At 42.5% G+C, this 24,980-nt stretch overlaps 1 protein-coding gene across 1 annotated transcript in view; it reads left to right on the top strand.

Annotated features, from left to right (window-relative positions):
* The window catches only part of LOC139348658 (netrin receptor UNC5D-like), a 144,273-nt gene that overhangs the window by 99,293 nt on the left and 20,000 nt on the right, over positions 1-24,980 (top strand). The window contains exons 3-9 of the mRNA XM_070988927.1: positions 3,948-4,091; positions 4,285-4,388; positions 17,523-17,697; positions 18,738-18,905; positions 21,614-21,778; positions 22,092-22,124; positions 23,769-23,954. Coding sequence (XP_070845028.1) covers positions 3,948-4,091; positions 4,285-4,388; positions 17,523-17,697; positions 18,738-18,905; positions 21,614-21,778; positions 22,092-22,124; positions 23,769-23,954 — 975 coding nt within the window. The remainder of the gene's footprint in view (positions 1-3,947; positions 4,092-4,284; positions 4,389-17,522; positions 17,698-18,737; positions 18,906-21,613; positions 21,779-22,091; positions 22,125-23,768; positions 23,955-24,980) is intronic.

Below are 24,980 nucleotides of genomic sequence, written 5' to 3'. Positions count from 1 at the left end.
ATAATTACTATTTATAATCTTCATATGTTTACATGTGCGTACATTTCACCATGCACCCTAAATTTATTAATCGATAAAACATGATTTTAAGTTGAATTCTCTTTTGGCCATTTTGCACGCACTTGTGAAACAGTCTCTAACTTCAGCTCGTCCAATGAGCTGTCGTATGTTCATCTGCGCATGAGGTAAAGATAACACACCCGTCAAGCTTCCTCCTGCGCCGTGCACCTGATCTGACAACACGTCATTGTGGATGAAGCTCACTGAGTGTCTGGATATTGAACCTCTGTGTTTTTCTGTGTTTGTGTACATTTTGGCAAATCCACATCTTGCAAAGTCGTCCTTGAATTTAATTATCTGGATTTATTCTGATGACGAGCCAAAGCCTGAAGTTAAGGGGATATAAAGTGACTTTTTATATGATTTCTAAACAGGTTTAGGGGCGTTTATCTGACGTGCTGACTGATGATGACCAGCGTTTAAATGTAAAAGCTTGTTACATCACAAGATCACTGCCATTAAAAAGTGTCACATTACAGCGTTAACAAAGAAACTTATCAGACGGCTTATTAACAGCTCATCATCTTCCATTATCATTACAAGTAAAAGCAAAATTAAGCGTACAGGGCTCAATGCATGGAACCCAACAAGGTCATACAACATGAATGTATTCTGCAGTTCAGCTGCTCTGAAAACAGTTGAATGATTTGAAGTCAACAGAAACTGAGGGTACTTGAGCGCTGTGCTGTCTTTCAATTTGCATTTCTCTGTGATGCTCGTGTCCGTTTCACCCACAAATTCCAAATAACGCCAATACTTCAGTGACTTTAAGGATGTCCTCTCCATCTTCTCGCTCTGCGCTCTGACAATCGGAAAATGTGAGCAGTGCACAGCGCTGATGATGACCGTGTGTTTTCAGTGTCATTGACTTAAAGCAGAGTGCATTTTCTGTGCATATTTAAATAATCCCCTCCCCTTCGTTCCCGTCTCTGCTGCGTTGAGCTTAAAGAATCGGACAACGCTGCACTGACGCTGCATATTTCTCATGATGTGATGACAGATTTGCCCTCTCACCAGAGTGCAACCTTGTGTTTTTATTCCCCTGCAGTTAAACTCGCCTCACTCTCACTCCATCAGCCGTGTTGATTAAGTCTCTAATTTGTAGCGGTGGAAGGGAGGAGTAGGTGGAGTGGTGTGTGAGTGTGTGTGCGTGTGTGTGTGTTGTACACAATATCAGTCAGTCATTGCCGAGGATTACAGTGTCTTCAGAGAACATTTCTGTTTTACATTACTTCATTAGGCTCCCTTTGATAACCTTTCATTTCACATTATTAGTTTTCATTTAATCCCAGCCTATGTCTAAGCTGCTGTCTGCGTGATGGCAAAAGCCTGCGGAGAGACGACGGCTCTACAAGTGCAGGGCCGCGTAATTAAGCAATAAGCCACAAGAGGCCGAGCTTTACAGTGATTTCTGAACAGCTGCTGTGAGATGTGTTGTTAGGCACGACTTGTTAGCTGCACTAAAAATCAGTGGAAAGTACAACCTTCACTGATTTACAAGTATTAATAGTGACGTAATTACTGTGAGGGCCTGGAAATATTCATTGAAATCAATTAGTAGCAAAAAGTAACTAATTTGTTATTAATTGAAGTTAGAATTCTTTTGATATTATTTATGCTCAACATTCTTTCAGCTATAGCCTTTCAGTTTATGTATCTGTAATTACCTCCCGCTCTCTCGTACTGTTAGCGGCGGAGTCCGCCATTCCCGCACAGGCCCCACAGGAAATGATGCAGCCTCGCCGCTTTCTGTTAAACCCCAAGCAGTCGCGTCAGCTTTGAGTTACTGTTAATGCAAACCCCCAAATTTCCTGCTGCTGCAAACACATTAAAAGCGTTCAACTGGCGAAACGCAGGGTGCCAGAGGAGACTCTTAGGGGTTAGTGCTGACTGTGAATGGCAATCAAAAATGCATCTATGAAACAAGGCATTTTGGCATGTTTTGGCAGCTGAATAATGGAGCAAGAAAGAAGCTACCAGCTATAGTTAGATGAAGAGTTGCAGGCGATGGATGGCATAAGCTGGAAAAAGGCCAGTTGTTGACAATATTAAGTTTTTATTAAAACAGTGTGAGTTTGTTTGCCTGCGCTGTAGACAGATACACCACCACTGGTGTCGCCAAATCAGCCAGGACTTCAATCAATCACATTTCTAACTTTCATTTACCTTCCTTACCTTCAGGCTGTATTTAAAGTTGCAGTTTAAAACTAAAGCTCCTCCTGTCGTTCAGGAGGCAGCTAAACAAACTATTGTCAAATTGATGAAGAAATGAGGCAATGATTTTCTTTTTTTCCATCATTCAGCAATTTTAATCTGATTTAGTGCTCGTTTGTTTACCTTGCTGAGAAGTTGGAGGTGTGCAGCCTCAGCTCAGTGTAGCTGCTGTGCTCCCTGAGCCCATGCAGTAACATCCTGCATCCAATCATGTGTTCACAGAGTGGTGAACCTCACTCCATCCTCGCCTGTGAATGACTGAGCCTTTCCAGGATGCCCCTTTCATACCCAATCACCTGTTACCAATGAGCCAGTTTACCTGTGGGATGTTCCAAACAGGTGTTTCTGGAGCATCCTGTTGCTCCTGTCTCCTGTTTGAAATGTGTTGCTGCATCAAATTCCAAAATTAAGAAGAGGAGGAGGTAAAACTGTGTTAAAGTTGAGTACATGTCGAGAAGGATTAGCACATTATCACATCTCAGATCTCACTTTTCCATCCCAACTTTTTTGGAATAAGGGTTGTATTCACAGCAGAGAAGCTGAATCACGCTGCTACTCCCACACATGACTCTCTGTGCACCTGTTTAATGCTCTGCTGATGCTCACTGCTGCTTCTACCTAAGCAACACAACTGCATCAGCACCACCTCCTCCCCGGGATCCACCCGTAGGCTCTAATAGTCTTCTTTTGAGGAGGTGGGTATTTGTGATTGTCACTCTCTGTGCTTTCTAAATTGCAGGCTGTGTGGAACATCAAGGTCGGACACTTGACACAGAGCAATAGCTGCTCATAACTCTGCATTCATATATTAATGAAGCCATTCAAGTTGGCGGACTGAAATTCAAGTTTCTGCTTTGCTAGATAAACATCACATATGTCGCTTGAAAGCTGCAATTTCCTCGATACCCAGTAAAGCCACCTATCATATGTTAATGGTCCCGGCCTGTCATCTTTTGTGCATAGTCGGGCTTAATTGAAACACCAGGCTTTTAAATTCCCATCAGTTGTCTCTGAAAACGTTTGTCTCACGCCCAGCTCATTATCACACACAATATACAGATATTAATGAACGACCTGCGTGACATTAAGTCAAAGTTCTGCCGCAGAAATAGATGATTTGATTGTCACAGAGCATCTCTGTGTTCGGATGCAGTGTTTAATTGCGTTGTTTAGCGTCTCTTTTTCTACCTTAAATTATAGCCCCTTCAAATGTTTTCAAAGGACAAAAAATGAGGGGACGAAAACAGGCTGATGTGTTCCTCCTCTCAGTTAATGTCTCCGCTGGAAAGCATTTAGTGTCACTTCTGTATAATGGATTATGTTTTACAGATCCTGAAAGAGGATATGAGGGCTCACTAACAATTTCTAGTACACCCAGCGTTTTACATTGCTGCCCATCTGTTCACCAAAACTGAAGTTTTAACAAGACTTTGTCAAACGACCAGTAATAACAGGGATAACAGCTCTGTGGCTTTTTTGCAGTTTAGATCCTTCATATGAACAAAATCCCTGAAATGCATTTGATGTGACTTCCTCTCCTCCTTCTCCTCCTGGCAAATGGCAGATCTGCTTCCCGCTGATAAACTTATCAGATTCAAACCTCCCTCTCTTTGATTGATCATCCCTGTGACATAATGAAGGCTAATCTAAGCAATCAACCGTCTCGTCCGCAGGGCTGAAGATCCGCGAGGTGATGATCAACGTGTCGCGGCAGCAGGTGGAGGACTTCCACGGCCCCGAGGATTACTGGTGCCTGTGCGTCGCCTGGAGCCACCTGGGAACCTCCAAGAGCCGCAAGGCAACTGTCCGGATCGCATGTAAGCAACTCGGCGTCGCTTTGATTCCTTATTGTCTCTGAAAAGGTCGTTCTTCTTCAAGCTGGTGTCGTGGTTTCGTGGAAGGCCGGTGTGTGAGGAGAGAAGGTCACACATGAGACAAATTGCTTTTTCTGGGGCTCCTTCATGCTGTTGTGGTTGATCTTTAATGCAGGATGTTTATTCTCTCCTTTAGACCTGAGGAAGAACTTTGAGCAGGACCCCCAGGGCGCCGAGGTGCCTCTGAATGGCATGATTGTGTTGCACTGCCGTCCCCCAGAGGGAGTGCCTGTGGCGGAGGTGAGGGCTTCTTGCACTTCAAACACGTAACATTTTCTCCTGCGTTGCCTGGAGAGGAGCAGTCATCTGTCTGCTTTACTTACAGTGTGATTCTGTTTTCATGCTACGAGGTTTTGTGGCTCTGCAGCCAAAGACACATCTGCACTCCTCCTTTCAGTGGAAGCCAGAGCCGAAGATGCCATTTGTTTAATTTCTCGGGCTCATTCTGTCGAAGTTGGAGTGATCATTCACACACTGGCAGCGATATCTCCCCCTATGTTCTGTGGTTAAAGGAAATACGGCTATGACTTATTTAGATGTCATGTCTTCATTTCACTCCCTCTGTCCCTCCTCGCAGTCTGTGTTTATGTGTGCGTCTGAAAGGGAGAGCCTGTCATTGCCGTTTGAATTTTTACGATGAATATAAAATGAGGCTGTTCTGGACAGCCCCGTTGAGTGCTGCGTGTTGTGCCGCGCACTGATGTCGCGTGCCGTCATGTGAAGGCTCAGCAGGCTGATATGTCAATATCAAAGCCCGTGCGCCATCGCGGACTGCGGCTGTAAGATAATGCAAAGCGTCCGAAGCTTTGTGTGAGCTCAGACGCATTTCATGATCCATACGTGATAAGTCATCAATAATTAACGATGCGAATAGTTAAAGCTTTTAGGACAGGCATATGTGTTCTCTATCTTTAAAAATAATGTGTTGAGGAACATAAATGGTTGATTTTTCATCTAGAATTTAAGCTTTTTAATTACATTCGGCACAATCAGCATGATTGGGACACTCAGCCCTTTTCTCCTAATTGAGGCTCTTTTCCAGCACATTGGATTTGCTATGAAACAATGATGAGGTTGAAGAGCTGAATTCAGTTTTGAATCCCTTCAAATCTCTATAACATTAGTTATTCATAGGCAGCAATGAAGGTTAAAAGAGGAAAAAAAAAAAAACATCTTATGGTAGTTTTTATTAAGAGTCTACCCCACAAAAAATCAGGACGGTGTGGGTGTGGTTTGATCACGTTTGATTGACAGTGACCAAACAACCCACCGACTGTCATCGGAGGATGATTCATGTTGCAACTTTACAGAAATCTCTCATGTGAAGAAACCAAAACTGTTCTAAGTTTGGCAGGAAAGATGTCATCACTCATCAAAAAGATGTTGGAGAAAACAGGTTTTCAGGGCCTGTTTCATTTCAGGGTTTAAGTTATTTGACTGTGCTCACATCTGTACCGGGTGTTTGTCGACCTTTCAATATATATGGTATCACAGGACATTACAGCTGTGATGCCAAACATATTTATACATGCATTGACTAGAGATCATTACTAATTTAACACTAATTCACCAGTGATAACATGCAAATTGGTAGAAAAGTGGTAATTCAGTGTAAATCAGTGAAACAATTAACAATCACAATCTTCAATCTGAATGCGAATACCAACAGAAATGCGAAAACCGCCCTGCATGCGTGCATGAACGTGCATGTTTGTAAAGCGTTTGCTGATCTTGGCGTGTTGTCTAACATTATGAGAATGGCTGCCTTTGACGTGCATTCAAAAAACAATGTTAGCATTAGCAAGCTAGCTCATTAACTGATTTTGAGGGACTACATATTAACCGTGGTTTCCTGCCATTTATAATGGATTAGTCCATGGAATAGACACGTGTCCACTGAAGGTTTCTTACCTTGTTTGACAGAGTTTTGTCACAGCCTGCAGACGTCTGGGCTCAGATGAACACACCCTTCAACACAGAGTGCATTCGTGTTTGTGCTGAAACAAATAGACCTAAAAAGCTCTAACCATGTCATATCAGACCAGTACATAAACACACTTAAAGGCTGACCTCAGTCCAAGCGAGCATGTTTGCATGCATCACTTGCCACCAGACTGAAGCCAAAAAGCCCCGAAAACAAGCAAGAAGTGAGCAAGCGGCAAGAAGTCTGCAGGCACAAACCTGGCAGGTCATCAGCGCTGAACTGCCCTCGCAGTGCGTTACTTAACATTTTAAAGTCCTCCAATAAGCACACAAGGCTGGACTTTTCCTTATATTTTACTGAAGTCTTGTTTCCTCTCTTGTCTGTCAGTGCTCGCTTGAAGCACGCGCTTGACTGGGAAATGTGCTTGACTGCATAATTACATGTGGCCAGCAGGTGGCAGCACCGGACATGAACTAATAAAGAGAAATCAACTGCTTTTAACATCTTAAATTATGAAGCTCACTTTTTAACCTTCTTGACTTTAACTTATTTAGCTTGCTAACTTAGAGGCATCACAAGCGCTGCTCGACTCTGAGCAAATATTAAGACTTTTATTGAGTATTAAATATCACCCGCTCTGTCTCTGAGCTTTAAATTCGCAGGACTATTTAATGCTGCTCTTCTTAAATTCAAGCTGAAACTGAGCACCTACGTGTGAATGTACATCTGAAAGTTGCACAGCAATGTTCGCTCTGTATTGCCGTATTAATAAAATGTTGATCACAGTGTAGACTTGGGTATTAAGACTCGTCAAAGATGACCACCGCCTCCCTCCACAGCACACATAACGCACATAAAACTGAGTTTGTGCATTTTAGGTGCATCTATGTCTATTTGTGTGTGCGGCGTGCGTGTGATGAATGATTCAGCTCACTCAAATGGAGCACCGGTGTACCGACGAGTATCCCCCATGCATTGTGGTCATCAAATAGGCAACTCCTCATGCATTCATTTATGTGTCTCTGGCTAACAAAGAGAATGGTAATGGTAAATAATGCAGGGACAAATCCAGCTCCCTCCAGTGTGACTTGCACTGGGAAAAAAACACTCAGTCAGAGTCGGGATGTTGCTGTACTTTTCTCTTTTCATGACTTTCGGCATTGCTGAGAGGTTAAAGCCTTTTTTTGTAACCAGCGCTGTGAAATTTGGCTCTGAGAGAAGCTGCGGCTCAGCTACACTTTGAGTTTAAGGAATTGAGGTCACGACGCGGCGCATCTGTTGAACTCTATTTTGGTCGTGACATTTATTTAAATCTTTAATACTTCTGCAATTTCCAGCTGATCCTGATGGAAATTAATACTCGCGTTGTCGAAGAAATGCAAACAGTTAATTTTTTTGGGGGGGGGGGGACAATAAACGCGCAGCTGACAGGATGCGACTGGAATGAGGTCCGACTCTGCACGCTGTTTTAAAACTTAAACGCCGCGCAGCTCGAAATCCCCTTATGTCGCTGCTCTCTTCGTGTTCTCAGAGGCAACACCAGCAGCGAGAGAGGGAAGAAGTTTATCCGCATCTCAGTGTAACTAAGCCACCCGGGAGTTTACTGGGCTGCTGTGTAGGATGTTAATGAAAGTCAGAGAATGCCACATTATCTGTCCCAGCAGTGATAGAGGCAATAATCTGTGCACACTCTTAAGTCCGACCACAGAGAATGTATCATAGTAAAACAGCTTAAATCCACTTGGCTTTATTGGTGACAAGAGTCAAGATGGCCAAATCTTTTCACTTGGCTCTACTTTTTATAGACAGGGAGCCGTTTGGGATGCAGATTGTGTTCACTGTGATGTCGTAGTTATCGCATTATCGGCTCTGATTGGAGCACAATGATCACATTATGTTGTTTCTTGAAGGTGGGCTGAGTCATTATGGGGGAAGAGGGTCCATCTCTCCTTCTTCACAGTGTTAGCATGCTACATTTAGCCTCCCTCCATCTCCCCTCCTCTTCCTCTTTTCAATGACTCACCCCTCCTTTGAAGCCAAATTAGATTTCCTAATCTACCCAGGTAGTATACTTTAGTGTATTAGAAATATAATTGAAGTATAGAAAGGTCAGTACGAGTACACTTTTACTTTCTGTGCTTCGTTTAAAGTATGTTTGACATATGTGTACTTCTAACTAGATGTCATTAAGTTCCTCTTAATTGAATATACTAATTCTGGTTTAAATGGTACTTCCGAGTACTGATATAAATGTATACTTTATTCTCAATGCATTATAAATTGGAATTAAGTGTACCTTTAACAACTTTACTAAATTACAAATACTTTTAATAGTAATAAAGTGTACTCATTTATCTTATTTTCAAGTCCTTGGTGATACACTTTGAGCATGCTGAATTAAAGTTTACATTAATTTCACTTCATTTGAAGTATATTTCAGTATATTTTCAACACACTGGTCATATAATACAGTTGTACCACAAGTGTGTTTAAAATGCTCATGAATCCTGATTTTCACTGGTGTACTTCACTTAAAATTTGTAAAACGCCAATTTAGCACCTGTTTAAAGTATACTCAAGTATTACGCAGTGGTGCTCAACTTGAGTACACTTAAGTATATTCGAAGGTGACAAAAATAGCACAAAGTGTACTTCAAAAAGTATGATTTAAGTATAATATTTCTCACCTGGGGGTGCTGAGGCTGGTGTAGTTCATTGGTCAACACTGAAATTACCAAAAAGAAGATGTTTAGATTTCCTTCATTTATCCGCAGTCACAGCGCCCCCTACGTTCGCTAACTTGATTGGCGTGACCGGGAGGTTGAATTTGACTTGAGAAGAATAAAGTCTGTACTCCAATCAGAACCGCGGGAGGATAAAATCATGCTCGCAGTGATGACTGCATAATGAATGTAGCTCGAAGAAAACAATTAGGGCGCCATCAGAGCCATCAGGGAAGCGTCATTTTCTGTGACACGACTGCACTTTTTATTCATTACATTTTGTAGCCTCGCAAAGCGACCCTGCATATCTCAAGCTCACTTGTCATGATGGCATATTATTTTGGAAAGTATCTGCAAATGACTGACTAAGCACAGTCGCTGAAAGCCCAACCAATCAGGGCTGTTTGAAACCTCCAGACCTCATAAAAACACATTTAAATTAGCCAGTTTGAATATCAGCTGAAGCACGGAGCAACATGGCCTATTTTCAGGGCTCAGATTTTAATTCATATGAATTATTAATCAACTAAACTGATTTAGGAGGTATTTGTCACAATCAAGAAAGCGATTATTTCATCCTGCATGAAGGTTGTGTATGTCGCTAAAGTTGCACGACTGACTTTAAGTGACACCCAAGCGAATATCTCGTCTTGCCAGCTCTAAACCAGTGAAGTGAAAACGTACCTCTGCTTTGTAAGGTCATGCAAAAAAAAATGCGTCCAATAACTTTAGGGAAAAAAACAGTTTTACAATCATTAGCTCCGCATTAACCACCCAAGTATTCTTTACCAACTGTAATTAATCATCAAGCCTCTCATCCAAAGCCATTTGCAGTGCTTAAAATGTAATTATTCAGTGATGAACATAACATTTCCAGAGATGGTGAGGAGATAAACCAAGGACACAACAAGGGTTTAGCCACCCCCGCCTCTGGAATATGCTGCTGTCAGATTCGGAAGGCTAATTTGTTTAAAGCAATTTCATGAAAGTCACTGTTGCATTGAGAAAAGGCCATAGATGACTGAGGGGAGGCGGCGGGGGGGGGAGTGAAAGGAGGAGGGCGCTCGTTAATGAAACTCAACCTTAATTGAATCAGATGGAACAAACCCTACTGCAATGCTTTGTAATCGTCTTCGTGTCGCTTTCGCTTCCCATTTAAATGATTGTAAATGTGGGTCATTACATATGCTTTCAGAATAATGGAGCGTTTGGGCCTGACGCAGGGGGGAAGGGGACTGACTCCAGCAGGACCCGCTGGTTTTTTGTGTGTGCGAGGTGGAGTTGAAACCTTTCTGCACACATCCACAGAGTGCTCGAGGCCTGCCGGCTCTCTCATCTCAACCCCTTCAAACAGCTTGAAGCTATCAGGAGAAATGAAGCTCTGCCGCCTGGTTCACAGACCCCCCGCTGACCATCCGATGCTGCTCTCAATATATCATGAGCTCATTTCGCTCGCTGTCCACTCTGGCTGGAAACAAACAAACAAGACAGAAAACTTCGAGAGAGACACAGTGGGGATCAGTTTTCAGTTGAAATGAGCCGCTAATGGTCAACATGGCGACCCCGACGCCTACCGACCCCGCCACCAGCAGAGCGCCATAAGGCCTGCTTGGCTGGGGTAGGTGTGGTGTAGTTCAGCGCTGGTTGCTGCTATCTAAGTGGAACAAATTTGCCAATTAAGCAAATCCGTTTCCTGTCCTCCCCAGGCACTGGCTTATCAGCCTCATTTGAGTCTGTCCTGTCCCTGCCTTCTCATCAGCATGTGCATCTCTCTATCGCTTTCCCTGAAGGGGAGACTCTAGGACTGACGTCGAATGCAAATCACACTGTGGGTTTATGCGCTTCCTGCAGCAAACACTGGAAAAGACTGAAGGGAGGAGGTGGGGGGGGCAGAGCGAGGGAGAGATGAATCAAAGCAAACACATAAGACGGAAAACCAACCAAAGGACAAGACGATTATTTTAATTTACTGGAGAGTACGAATTCTCTGAGATAAGGGGCATCAGAAAATGAACACTCGCCACCAAAGAGAGGATTCACATAAATTCCACTCTTACGATCACAGAGAGACTGCGGGGACAATTATGTGGTCAGTTACACTGAAGACGACAACAACCGAGGCTTTAAAGTGGCCTAAAGAAGCTGCACCTTTCTACTTCACTTCTGCTGCACTCATCCCTCTTGCTCGCTGGGCTCAAACGCCCTTTTGCGGAACCAATTTGCAAATTACTCAAACCCATTTAACAGCCTCGGTTGTTGTCTTCTTTGGTGTAACTGACCACATAATTGTCCCTCTGGTCTCGTCGGGATCGCAGGAACGCGATTAGGAATCAGAATCGAACAGTTTCCAGACGAGGCGGCTGGAAACGTTAGCGAAATGAAAACATGCAAACACGTCCGATGTCTGTGAGACACAAATGAGCTCAAATATAAAACAAATGAAGAGAGAAGAAGAACAATAGGATATACAATCCATCCACGGTGTGACACAGAGCCAGCGCTGGGAACAGATACAGAGTGCTGCAAACACATAAGACCCTGAAAGATTCAACAGTATTGCAGAGAGGGTGAGTGAATGATCCTCAGTGAAGGGCAGATCGATACCGCAGCGATCGATACATCAACACTCCAGCACAGCTCACTCGTTATCGATACCAGCTAGAAAGGATCGGTTGGAAAGTTGTTGTGTTTTTGAGCGTGGTTGCAGAGCGCTGGCGGGCATTAAAAGCACCTAAACGGCGCATGTTTGTGCCACTGAGCGGACTCTGGACCGCAGCCGTCGTCCTTCCGTCTGCTTCTCTGAACATCGCAGTGATTGATTTAAGCAAAGTGTGAAATTACGTTTTTTATTATTCATGACACTGATTAAGAAGTCTTTCTTGTTTAGCGTGAAAGCTACTTTTACTTCACATGAATTACATTGTATTGCAGTAAAGTTTGGAGGGTTTCGTGCGGTTTACATGTTCAGATTCACATTATTACATTTAATAAGTAGCTAATATTCATAAAGAACAAAAGAATCAAATCAGGAAATTGTGTGACTTGTCAGCTACCCATAATGATGCTGCTTCACTTTTAAATTATAATTCCCCTCAATGATCTAACCACAAATATCACCAATATTATTATTAATATTGCGCATTAATTTTTTACAGTATTAGCATCAAAAATATACTAAAAGTAGTAAAGTAAAAGTATTTTTTCATGTCAGAAAAAGATAATTATCGATGCATTAATGTGTAAACGTCACTTTAATGTCGCAGCTGGTAAAGGTGGGGCTAATTTGAACTATTTAAGATGATGTTGGGTATCTTAATCTCTGATAATCCATCATAATTTAGTAGTAGATTATGTTTTGTATTAATAATTTCAATAAATAAAGTGAAAAGTTCAATATTTGCTTCTGAGACGTAGTGGAAGTATAAAGTAGCATAAAATGGGAAAAAACTCAAGTTAAGTACAAGTAGCTCAAAATTTACTTGAGTAAATGTACTTAGTTATACATTCCACCAGTGCTGAAAACACACTCGGGCAGGCTGGGATGAGCCTGCCAAGAAATCTTCCCTCCTCCATCCATCCTTGAATCCTCAATGAGAAACTGAGTGGCATGTCAGAGGGCTCTGCAGTGCATGCCAGCCACTTTGCAGAGGGTTGTCACAGCGCTGGAGGCACACACTCCTTTGGCAAATGCTGAAGTCATGCTAACAGTTGATTTCATGTGTGACAGAGGGGGGGCAGGGGGGTACTTTCTGGGAGAGACTGGTTGTCGATACTGACCCACTTTCTTTGTCTGTGTCATGGAGACTTTCACTCACATCCATTAATTAATGCTCAGTGTTTGGTTCCTCAGGTTACCTGGAGTATATCAGAAACTGTGATTAAAAAGTTAATTATAAGCCACGAGCTTGTCGCCTCATCTCGTATTGACACATCCTGTAAGAGATGGGGACTGTCATCAGGACATTGAGCCAAGGTTTAAAACAGCAGCAGAGGAAGACACTCAGCCATCTTCCCAACCAGCCATCAGTTTATATACCTGCGTTTATATATTCTACCTGCACGGAGGACGCAGCAAAAAAAAGCTTTTTAATGGCCGGCCTGACTTCGGTTTATAAGTAGAACGAAATGTGTCAGAGGCTGATGAGTAATAAAAAATGCAGTGCCCTCAGCTGGTTGAGTGGTCAGGTGTGCCACCTCCGGAGTCACAGGTGCTTCCTTAATGGCATCAAATCCCACCTGCACTCCATGTCCAGTGACTGTGCTCTCATCCCCACTTTGCCACAGTCAGTGTCAGAGAACTGAAAAGTGATGAAAGTTTGATCACCTGCCCTCTTTAATAAGCCTGGAATCACTTCAGTTCTTCCGCAATTAAACTACCATAATTATGTTTAAGTTCATAAGGTTCATTTATCGACCTCATAGTAATGTATTGCGTCATAAGGTCTGTGAGTAACACAGATTTAATGCATACCAATGACTTCACGCTCGCTTTGAGGAAGACTGTAAATGAGTAAAAACACCCCTCTGCATTGCTTTAATACCTGATCAATGAAAAATGGCTGCTACATAGACGGTAGTTGCACATGATTCATGTGATAGAAATTCCATTTGTCACTGAAAAAAAATGTGTTTAATATAAAACAGTCTCCAATTTCCTTTTTTTTTTCTCTCGGCAATGCATTTAGTTTTTCTCTCTATTTCCTGAGGTGACATATTATCCACTAAATGTTGAAATATATTTAATTTACGCAACATAATGGTTAAATCTTGGTAGCTGTCAAGATCAGTTTTGGCACTGCTCTATAAATATGCATCCCCTCTGAATCCATGTCGGGAGAGAACAAAGGGTTGAGGGTTAATTTTCAATTCAGTGAATTCCCCACATTGTGTTTCTCCATCACACTTGTTTGTAGCCGCCTGCAGGAAAATACTTTTAGCTGGGTTTTCTTTCTCCCTGAAATAAATGGAGGTGCATTTCCAAGTAATTTGATATGTGTTTGAATTGATATGCAGTGTTTGTAGTTGCAAAACTGACTGTAAAAACACTCAACTTGTGTAATTATATAGTTTATTCTTATCCAACAGCTGGTGACCAAAAGTTTCATCCCCATGTGACTGATAACAACACATGCAGCAAAAATAGCCTGCGTTTCACTGAGAGTGACAATGTGAAAGAAAAGACTGGAGCTGCAGGATGAATTTTCCTCTAAATGTGACTTTTTGCTTGTATGACACCAGATAACACCCGGTCAGTTCAGGGAGTCAGCTGTTGGTTCGTTATCAGCTTCTAAAGGCTTCGTCTGTCATTGTGTCACGCTGCTGGTTTCCTCCTGCCATGCACGAACTCCGCTGTGGTTTCAGATCCCGCCGCTCCCTCCCCCGAACCCCCCTTTGGTCCCTGACATCTCCCATCCATCTGCAGGTCCACTCCCTCTTCCCCATCAGCGCAGTAGCATATACAAAGCCCACTCATCCACTCATTCCCTGTCAGATTGTCTATTGTGCTTCAGTCTCAGCAATCCAGCCATGTTCTTCACCTCCCTGAGTTTTTTATGATCCCCCTCCTGCCTCAGGGCACCTGCTTGCTACCCTGATCCCCTATTGGATATGTTTGCCTCGTCTCCCCCGCCTGCATGGTTTTGACTTTTCAACCCCAACGTGAACTTGAACTCCGTCTCAGAGTCGTGCTTTTGGGTTTAAAACATTAGAGTTGTTTAGTCTTACAATAGAGGTGCCTTTGAGGGAGAATCTTTTCAGATACTGCAGACAGTACACAGACTGTGTATAATGTGACCCCGGTGGAAACAACAGAGCTCACCCCTCACATCCCTTTTTGTGAAAGAGGCTGCATTATTTGCAGAGGAGATGATAAAGCACAAACCTCCTATTTGTCAAGGTTAATTCTCTGCTTCCCAGATAGTAGACAGAGTCGATTGGAGAAGGCAAGCTTTATACAATGAGAGGAAGAACAACTGTGTAACAGACCTTACTCAGTAAGACTATAAGAGCTGATAGATAGATAGATAGATAGATAGATAGATAGATAGATAGATAGATAGATAGATAGATAGATAGATAGATAGATAGATAGATAGATAGATAGATAGATAGCCACTATAATGAAACCACAAAATAATGGTGGGTTTCTCTATAATTAAAAAAGAAATTTGCACTACCTTTCCTCCATGGAGGGCTGAAACTGACTGAGCTTCCATAACTGACAGTAACAGCTGTGGATAATGTGATCGAGCCGGGACGGCAACACAGGGGTTGATTAGACATTGAAGGTGTAAAATCGTGAAAGGCACAAATATAAAGACAAGCATTGATAGAGTGACCGATGCGGCCCACCGGCGTGGTTGGTTTGGTTGTCTTGAAAGCTGTGGAGCCATGATGATGAAAAAAGTTAAATCAAAGGCACATGATGAAAAACTTCTTGGGCCATCAAGAAGAGAAAAAAACGATTGTGACAACATGACTCCTGATTTATTGATTTCCCAGCTCAATTTTTTCATCCAGGGTGCTTCGAAAGAGCAAAGCAATCTCTGAGTTTGTTGGCTGTTGTTGTATTCCCTTGGCAAATGGACACTCTCTGCAAACACACACACATAAACACACCGAAGTGCAAGCCCGCGCACAAACACATGGAGCTCCCAGTAGGGCGGAGTTTTTAATCCTCAAATACACTGCCATAAATCAAACCCCACTCCCTCATGCCCCAGCTCGTCTCTCTCAATGAAAAGCTCAAGCCAGTGGCACATTAATAGCAATTTACAGGGCCAGTCATGCGAGGAGAGGAGCATCAACAGAGCGTCCTTTATTTTGTAGTTCCTTATTACTTTCACTCACGACACAGCCACTGAATTGGTAACGATAGAAGATGTGCCCTACCTACTGCATCACCCCCGACAGGATGTCATTCATGTTATACCTTTACCACAAACTACTAATCTTGCAATCAGAATATGTCCCCTCACTTCTCTTCACCAATGAAATGCCATAGTTAGAAAGAATTTCTGTAGTCCTGTGTTTCGCATTAGATAATTATATTACACTGGTGTGACAATTCAACATTCAAGGACGTATCTCAGTGTCCTGGATAGAGCCCCCCCTTCTTTTTTGGACTGTATTAAAACTTTTGTCCTGTAGATAGAAAAGCCTCAGTCGATTGCCCTGAAAAGTTACCATGGAAAGAGTGCGGTACAATCGATCCACTGTCTATTATTCTTTCATTTAACATCACTGAAACACATGTAAAATATGCAGCTGCAACAGTTAAGCAAATATGTGAACGCCTTCCTAAATACTGTTATTCAAAGGTAATAACAGGCAATTATTTGTATTGCACATTTCATGTGCAAAGGCGATTCGGAGTGCTTTAAATAATGCATTTAAAACATAAAAGAAAGGAAAACAGATTAAAAGAATGGAATGAAATGAAAGAATGAAGGAAATTAAAAGGTGGTTCATGATGAGTATTTACTGTAAGGTTCGTTATAGCTATATATATATATATATATATATATATATATATATATATATATATATATATATATATATATATATAGCTTTTCTGTTTGCGTTTAGCGGTAGATTGTTCTCTGTGCACCATCCTGAAAGACTCTTGATAAGTTTGCTCATCATTTTCATGAGGGAGATTGTGTTGAATGATGAGCTGACTGTTTTAAATGTGTTTTAAAAGATGCCCCAGGGGTTAACAACAGTATTCTGATGTAGGTTTTAGGAATGGATGGAAAACGGTAACAGATTTATTTAATTCGCTGTGGCAAGTTACAAAATTGAAGTATGAATAAATAAATAGAATTATAAACAGATAAATATATGTTTAAACAAATAAATAACCACACAAATAAATGCATTGAATTGTGTAATTATTGCATACATATTGTTTTGGCACTTAACCCTCCCTTGTTAGCAAGCAGGCAGTTGAAATAGTTAGCTTGAAATGAAGAATAAATGGTTTAAGTCATTCTGTTTTTTAGCTAAAAGTAATGAACACTTTTTGATATAGATAGCTAAAGGTAATGAATAACAGTTCTGACATTGTTACCTAAAAGTGAAAAGTTGGAAATGTTAGCTTAATTCAAGTCATAATCAACAGTTGAAACAGCTTGTTAACTGCTGAAGCACTGAGTTAGCTGTTAGTTAGCTAAAAGTAATAAATAGCATTAGCTTAAAAAGTTTCAGCAGTTAGCTAAATGTAATGGCTAACCAGCCGGAATAGTTAGCTTAAAGTTTTGTCATTGTTAGCTGAAAGTGATGAATAGCTGAAGCAGCCAAAAGTGGTGTATAAGCAGTTGAAAACATTATGAATAAACAGTTAAAACAGCTTGTTAACTGCTAAAAGTGGAAGATAAGCAGTTGAAATAGTTAGCTAAAAGTAATGGATAAACAGTTGAAGTAGCACTGTACAGTAAAAGTATCACATTAGCTAACTCTTGAAATGGTTTGCTAGCTAAAGTAGACTAATGAATAAGCAGTTAAAATGGTTAGCTAAAAGCAATGGCTAAATGTTTGTGTTGATTATGCAAAAATATTGTTAAGATATCCACTTTAATGTAAGTAATTATGTTAAATAACATCCACTTTCTAATCTCTGAGTGGGTGAAGGCACCTTGAGCTCATTTCAGGGCATATCAGGCAAAAAAAGATTAAAAAAAGGTAAACAGCAGTATTTATGTTTTTCATGCACTGTACTATTTTCAGGTGGAATGGCTGAAAAACGAAGAGCCTCTCAGTTCAGAAGGTGTCACTGATCGAAGAGGCGACCATAATCTCATCATCTCCGAAGCCCGCCTCTCTGATTCTGGAAACTACACCTGCGTCGCCAGCAACATCGTGGCCAAGAGACGCAGCGCCACAGCCAGTGTTGTAGTCTATGGTAAGATTTCAGATTTCAGGTTTTTCTTATGTTTCAAAAGAGAAAACAAAAAGGCACGACGGCAGAATCCTTTAGGTTTGCAGTACACATGATCAAAACAGTGTCAAACAGCTTTCTTGTCTGCATCAAAATATCAATTTTCTCGACAGAAATAGGTTGTCAAATTGGCACCGTAAGCAAAATTCCCCAAAGTCATTAATATAAAAGCACCGCTCAGTCACAGCGTGTGGTCTTTTTTCACACAAGAGTCTAATGAGCAGGTAATGGGCAAGTGATCCCTCGTGTAAAAACAAGGAGACACAGCCACAATATTTACAGGAACTCAATAGCGGAAAGGCAGTGATGTGGGCTGTAACAACTCCCCGGCTTTTATCTGCCAGCACGAAACGCCTTGCGTGGAGCGCTGTGCGAAGCTGCAGGCCAGCACTGTTTCCAGCATTTTAAAGGCCCACAGAGAGCTCTGCAGAGACAAAGGAGAATAAGTGAAATTATAAAGTCATACCAGCACCACCTACCTTCACACCAGAGGACCACCTTGTTAATTGGAGTGTTTCAGTGCTCGTTTTACTGACCTTTCATCCTGTTATTTTTTATGTTTTCAGGGAGGACATTTAGCGGCTGTAGGAATTCATCTAATTCTTTCTGACACCCCGTTGTTGAGGCCCATCAATCATTAATTTCCTTAATGCTAATGAAGTCTCTGACAGCCTTACTACTCCTGATAGCCTCAGACAGATGTACAATAGTGGAACAAAGTATTTCTTCCTGTGCCTCCTGAGCTGATTAGTCAATCATCCGGTATTATTTTAAGCAACAAATTAGAGGAAGAAGTGTAAGTGAAAGGAAGGGAAGACACCATTGATCATCCCTGTAAGAACACCTCTTCTTTTCCCCGTTAAGACATTCATCGTCACCTTCGAGTGAACCTCTGTGCTGTTTTTAACGACGGGAAGTGTGTGTTATTCGCTGCAGAATGTAGGCCAGTTTTCAGTCTTGCAGCCTCTGTTCATCCCTTCTCCTTCATCCTTTTGCTCATGCAGTTAATGGAGGCTGGTCGTCGTGGACGGACTGGTCTCCCTGTAACGTACGCTGTGGTCGCGGCGTGCAGAAACGCTCTCGCACTTGCACGAATCCAGCTCCTCTCAACGGGGGAGCCTTCTGCGAGGGCATGTCGGTACAGAAGAGCACCTGCAACACACTGTGTCCAGGTGAGCACAAAAGCATGCTGTAGGCCTGCATGCTGCTCGTGTTTGTGCATATGCTTGAAAGCAAAGTTTTTGAGTGTGTTCTTCCACCTCACAGGTTCCAGTTAACAGCTCTGCTCGAATCGACTCCAGCGGTGTGTTCAGAACTCTGGAGATTTGAGATTTATGTGCTGAAAATTCACTGCATTCATGAGCTTTATGTTGAAATTGGTCAATTCTTGCACTAAAGCAGTGGTTCTTTTTCAGCATGACCCCCCCCCCCTTCTGAAGTTGAAAAAAGTTCATGCCCCCCACCCCACAACTTTTATCAGTCATTAACAATGAAGGGGAAGAAAGCAACTTATGAACTTATGAAGAAAGGATCCAATTGAAGATCAGCATCATCAAACTTTTGTTTATTTTCGCTGCATAAATAACGTTCATTCAACTTTGTTTCTGTCCTTATTTTCCCCCTGGTCATCCATTGGGCTCTACGTCAGGGGGGGCGCCACCTCCAACTGTGAGAACCGCTGCATTAAGAGAAAAGTGCACCATTTTGAGGAAAATGCTCATTTGTTTTCTTGCCATGAGTTACATGTGAGGATTAATATCTGCCCATTAAATACAAAGCCATAGCCAGCAGGCGGTTAGCTTAGCTTTGCATAAAGACTGGAAGCAGGGGGTAACAGCTTGTCTGGCTCTGCCCAAAGCTGTCCAAAGCTAACAAAGTCAGCTCTCTAATTAATACATTATCTTGTTCTATACATCGCATTGCATCGGTGAAATTTGCACAGAATTCCCACTACAACCAGTTATTATTTCTTTCGTGCTGCTTTTCTTATTCCACTTTGTTCAATTTTATTGCCAATTTTATACTTTCACTCTATTCTTATTTCAACTGTTTGATGTTTTTATACACAGTGGCACGCAAAGGTTTGGTCAATATTTCTGTTACTGTAAACAGTGAACGTGAAGATGGAGTGAAGATGAAACAAAATTATTTTTGTTTTGTACAGTTTTAGAGGGGAAAAAAATTAATGGAGCAGCAGGCAAATTTTGGGCACCCCAAGAGATTTGAGCTCTCAGATAACTTTTACCAAGTTCTCTGGCCTTAATTAGCTTTGTAGTGCTACGGCTTGTTCACAGTCATTGTTAGAAAAGGCCTGGTGATGCAGATATCAAAGCTTTTTAAGTGCCCTGACTCATGCATGCCGCTGCATTTTCTGTTTGTGTGGCACAGCGGGCTACAGCTATAACTGCATGTCACTGTGCAATCATGTATTGTATGACGACGATGATGAAGTGGAACCTTTTTAGGAGTTTTAGGAGGACTTACGTGCGAGTCTCATGAGTCTCACCATCACCGTTGCTGTGACTAAACAAGAAGTAGTGCAGTGTTCAACCCTCCATGAAACCACAATTTGGTGTTTTTACACTTTTTCATTTCAACAAATGAGACAATTTTAATTTGTGATCCTTAGAAGTGCTGGTAGTTTTTTTTACCTTTAGGCAGGGCCAGGCTAGCTTTATGCTAAGCTAAGCTGAGCTTCTTGTCAAGAAAGTGAATAAGTCTGTTCCTTTAAAAGCGTTGCTGCTCGGTCACCAGCTCGGATTTTTCAATGTCAGCAAGTCCTTGAATGCATCAGTGTGGAGAGGTGATCACGAAAGCATTACCCCACAATATTAAAATTAATGTGACAAAATATAAAGGCAACAAAATCCTCTCTGTAATTGATTACCCGTGAGAGTTTTAAGTCCCTCTAAGTTGATTTTAATACCTGAAATGAACAGAGAACTGAGGCAGCCTGGAAGGTAAGACATCAGTGGAAAAGCTTTGTAGCACCAGCACCAGTTGCATTTCAGCATCAACGCAAAGCACGCCTCCACTGCTGGTAGGGACAGTGGTTTGTGTCTGAAATCTAATGCAGCGCAGCTTAATTAAACAGCAAATGAGAGGAAAATTAATGGAAAATGAGAGAGCAGTGGGGAAAAAAGGGGGGAAAGAGAACCTGAACAAGAGAACCAAAGAGCAGGTTGTGAGAGGAAGAGCAGAGCAGCGGTTCCAGTTATCAAAACGTCCTGTAATCTGCTCTGCCCGAGTGTTTTTTCAAGACAAGCCCAAATTTATGATTTCAACCACAGTGCCAGTATCAAAGAAAATGCTCATCAGGTTTAAGAAGAAAAAATTATCAGGGGAAGGCAGTGCATTCCTCCAAACATTATCTCCTCTTTGCCAACTGCCTCCTTCTGAAGGATTCTTTCTACCGCATTTGAGTCTGAACATAAACGGGGTGCATTTGCGTTTAGATTAGCAGGAAGAAGAAGAACTTTTAGAGCATTTGGAGGTGGAAAGGAGACTTGATGGAGTGTGGCATAAGCAGACTGTCTTTGTGCTCCAAGTCAGCCAGACGGCAGAACATCCTGGCACCCTGAGGAGGAAAATGTTTTCATATAGATAGCAGTGCGGTGCCTACCTTGAAATTGTTTTCTCATAAAGTCCCAGAAACTTTTAACCAATCAACCTGGTGTTTGAATCCTTAACAAGAGAAGTGAGCGTCTTTGTGCTGTCAGTCAATCCTTTCTGTATCTTCTTCTCATCTTATTCTTTCGTGCGTCGAGTTTGTTCTCGCGTAGCCCGGAGTGAATTGAGGGATGACATTGTAGCCTAACCATGCATTCTGCACGTCAGATCTGTGTTTGTAAACATTTGTGTTTGCGTCTGATTCCCTCAGTGGATGGCAGCTGGGGAGAGTGGAGCGAGTGGTCGGCGTGCAGCGCAGACTGCGAGAGGCAGCGCAGCAGAGAGTGCACGGCGCCAGAGCCCAAGCACGGGGGACGGCTGTGCGACGGCGTGGCGCTGGCGGCAGACAACTGCACCGGCGGCCTCTGCACACAGAGTGGGTGACATCACCGCCATCCCTCCACTGGCTAACAAAACAGAGTTTAGCATCGTTACCGTCAGTCCCGTTCTGTCCCCGGACTGTGTCATTAGATTTACTGCTCATCATTTTTGGCAGCGTGGGCTCGATCCTGATGGTCATTAGAATCATGCTCATTACCAGCGCCCTCATCCATCTTCATAATTCATCCACGCCACGTGCATGACACGCAGCGTGCACGGGCGTGGACGCATACACAAGCAGCAGTCAATTAAAATGAAAAAAGGTGCGGGAAGAACTCTCAAACTCTGATGTTTGTCTGTCTTTGCAGATCGGAAGTTGCTACACGATGCAAAGCCACAGGGTGAGTTCCTCCTCAGCTTCCTTTACGTTATTTTAAAGATATAACTGTCAACAACGACGGCCTCTAACCAGAGAAAGTGGTGGATATGATGACCAGACAATGCTCCACATCGACTGGCTGCCTCTTTGTTTGCACATACTTCACCGCTCTTGTTTAGTGTCATCATCATCATTATAAATGACTTACACTGGGGCTGCTTGTTTCGGCTGTTGCTAGGCTGCACGTCTGCTATTTATTAGAGATGTGAAGTAACAAAGCCCATGTTTGATGGGTGAGGATAGCACCAGCACGGTGGTTTTTATTGAGGACCATCGGCAGCAGCCATTTGTTTGATTCAGCGTGGTGAACTGGCAGTAAGTGAGAGAAACGTCTAACTGGTGATCAGTCAGTAATTTTACACTAAGAGAGTGTTTTGGCCTAAAATGGGAAATAACACTTTTATTGAGACAGCTGGAAAGTAGTCATGAAAGGGGATACATTTTCATCCGTTTGTACAAATGCATACTGTGTGTTGGGTCATGTCACTTGTTAATGGACTGCAGCAGTAATTAAATTAGAATAACATTTACTGCTCTGCTGTGAAAATCAACATTGTGCAGTTTAACTGTATTCTGCAGGTACAGTTGTGTCAATAACAGCGAAGGACGCTGATCAGTTCTTACCATCGTTACCTCAGTTTTACCTCTATGCCAATATACTGTAAATTCCAGCTAATACCATTATTTTTAAACACAGCAGGTAAAGTATTTAAAGCCTGGTGGTTTGCCACTGTACATCCCCTGCTTTATGCATTATTGCTGTCTGGCACAATGGGCCCTTTATGCGTTGATTACTGCTGTGTAGTTGCACAATGAAAGCATAACTTGCTACCTGCTAACACACAGCCACATGTTCTCCTTACTTGTCCTTTAGCACATTTGTGTATTTTTGTTTGTCACAAACAGGGAGAAGAATGTAGCCAGGCTGCCAAAACGTCCCAAGCCCTCAATTAACCTGCTACTGTAGCTGTTAATGCCGCTTTGCATATTTTGTCAATTTCTCCTCGTTTGAGCTTCAGGCTACTTAGAGGATTTCTCTGCATGTCCTGTTTCAGTGCAGATCTCATTATCTTTTAAGAATAAGCTAGTAGCCCCTTTATTTCCTACTCGTTCTTTTTCTTTGTGGAGTCGGACGCCGCAGTACTGGTGGGACCAGATAGAGCGTAATCATTGCCGATGAGCTAATTTAATGAATTGGTTTTGTCACATTATCCCAGTGGAACGCAGAGTGCCTCCAACACCAGAGCCAAGCAGCGTTTGAAATGACAGTCAGGTGCCGGGTTGATTATAATCGCCTTCCTTCCGAGGTTCCTCATTAGTAGCTTTAACACTCCAGGATGGAACAATGAAGCTGTGCATCAGGATGCAGCGCGAACCAGCAGAACAGAAAACAAAAAAGGCACTAAAGTAGTTTGAAACCGAGGTAGACTTGACTCCTGTAAAAGACTTTCAAAACTTTAACTCAGCTGATGTTCCTCAGTAGCAGCTTCTCAGTTTATTCCGGGAGAAAATGTGTCCTCGCTTCCTAATTAAGTGCAGTCGACTTAGAAAGCAAAAAGTGGCTCAAAAATGTGCTCCTCTCTCTCACTCACGCTTGCTTTCCAAGGTGTGGAGAACAGCAGCGATGTGGCCTTGTATTCAGGCCTCGCCGCGGGGGTGGTGACGGTGGTGCTTCTGATCGTCGCTGTCACTCTTTACCGAAGGAGCCAGAGCGAGTACGGTGTGGATGTCATCGACTCCTCCGCCCTCACAGGGGGCTTCCAGTCCTTCAGCTTCAAGACGTCTCGTCAAGGTGAGCCAGCGACCGTGTGTCGTACAATCTGATCGCGCCAAAGCTTGTCCCATTAAAAATACGGTCGGGCTTAGGGTTCCCAGCCTGAAGCCACTGTGACCTTAAAAAACCCAAACTGGGAGGAGAAAAGACTTCGATATAACGACAACAAAGCAGACGTATTCTGTGTTCAGATTCAGGAAAAGAATCCAAAAAGCTTTGTGTGATTTCTAAAATCAGATACGCACCATTTCTAATGCTTCCCAAAATAATCCCCCTCTAATAATCTGATGGAGTTGTGTGCACATCCTGATGAGGACGGCCTCAGAATAATATTTCACCAGTGCAAAAAACTCAGCAAGTCGTGTGGTTAATTCGCTGGAGCCTGCTGCCATGTTGGATGATTTATTTAATTAATTGAGATGCGTGCTGTTGATTCGTGCATAATTACGCTCAGCAAAGCCCATAAATTAAAAAGCAGGGTTGAAACACACCTATCTGTCCTGCAGCTGTATGATAACTGCAGGCACTTAATCAACTAACAGAGAAGGGCCTCATGCGGTTCGTGGACCCTGCAGCAGTGGATGCCACTTTCGCTTTAACCCATCGCAGACAGAAGATACAAACACTGGTCTTTGAGGCTGGTAAGGAGTTAAAACAAGTACTACCACTGCTCTCCACCGCCTAATTTACACGGATACAACCTCAGCTGTGCTGCTGCACCCGCCATGGCTCGCAGGGGTTCATCTTTACTCCCAGACTGAGCTCAGAAACACAAGAAACGGCCCTGCGCTCAGTGAAAATGGCGTTCGCATTGCAAATACAGAATCAGGTGTCTTTGCTGTGTATTGTGTATGTTTCACTCAAAGTCTGACACATGAGGATTTGATTGATGTCCTTTTCATAAAGTAGCAAACTGAAATGTAGCTTTGTGACTTCTCTTGCAATCATGCTATTTTAATCACTTTGACATTTCAGAAGACAATAAAAATCTGAAGACAATCAATTTAAATCTGAAGTTTTTCCGGGTAAAACAGCGAAACGACA

The sequence above is a fragment of the Chaetodon trifascialis genome, chromosome 20, assembly GCF_039877785.1.
Source record: "Chaetodon trifascialis isolate fChaTrf1 chromosome 20, fChaTrf1.hap1, whole genome shotgun sequence".
Taxonomy (NCBI): Eukaryota; Metazoa; Chordata; class Actinopteri; order Chaetodontiformes; family Chaetodontidae; genus Chaetodon; species Chaetodon trifascialis.
Note: the sequence above shows the minus strand (reverse complement) of the source record. Positions and strands in the feature narration are given on the sequence as shown.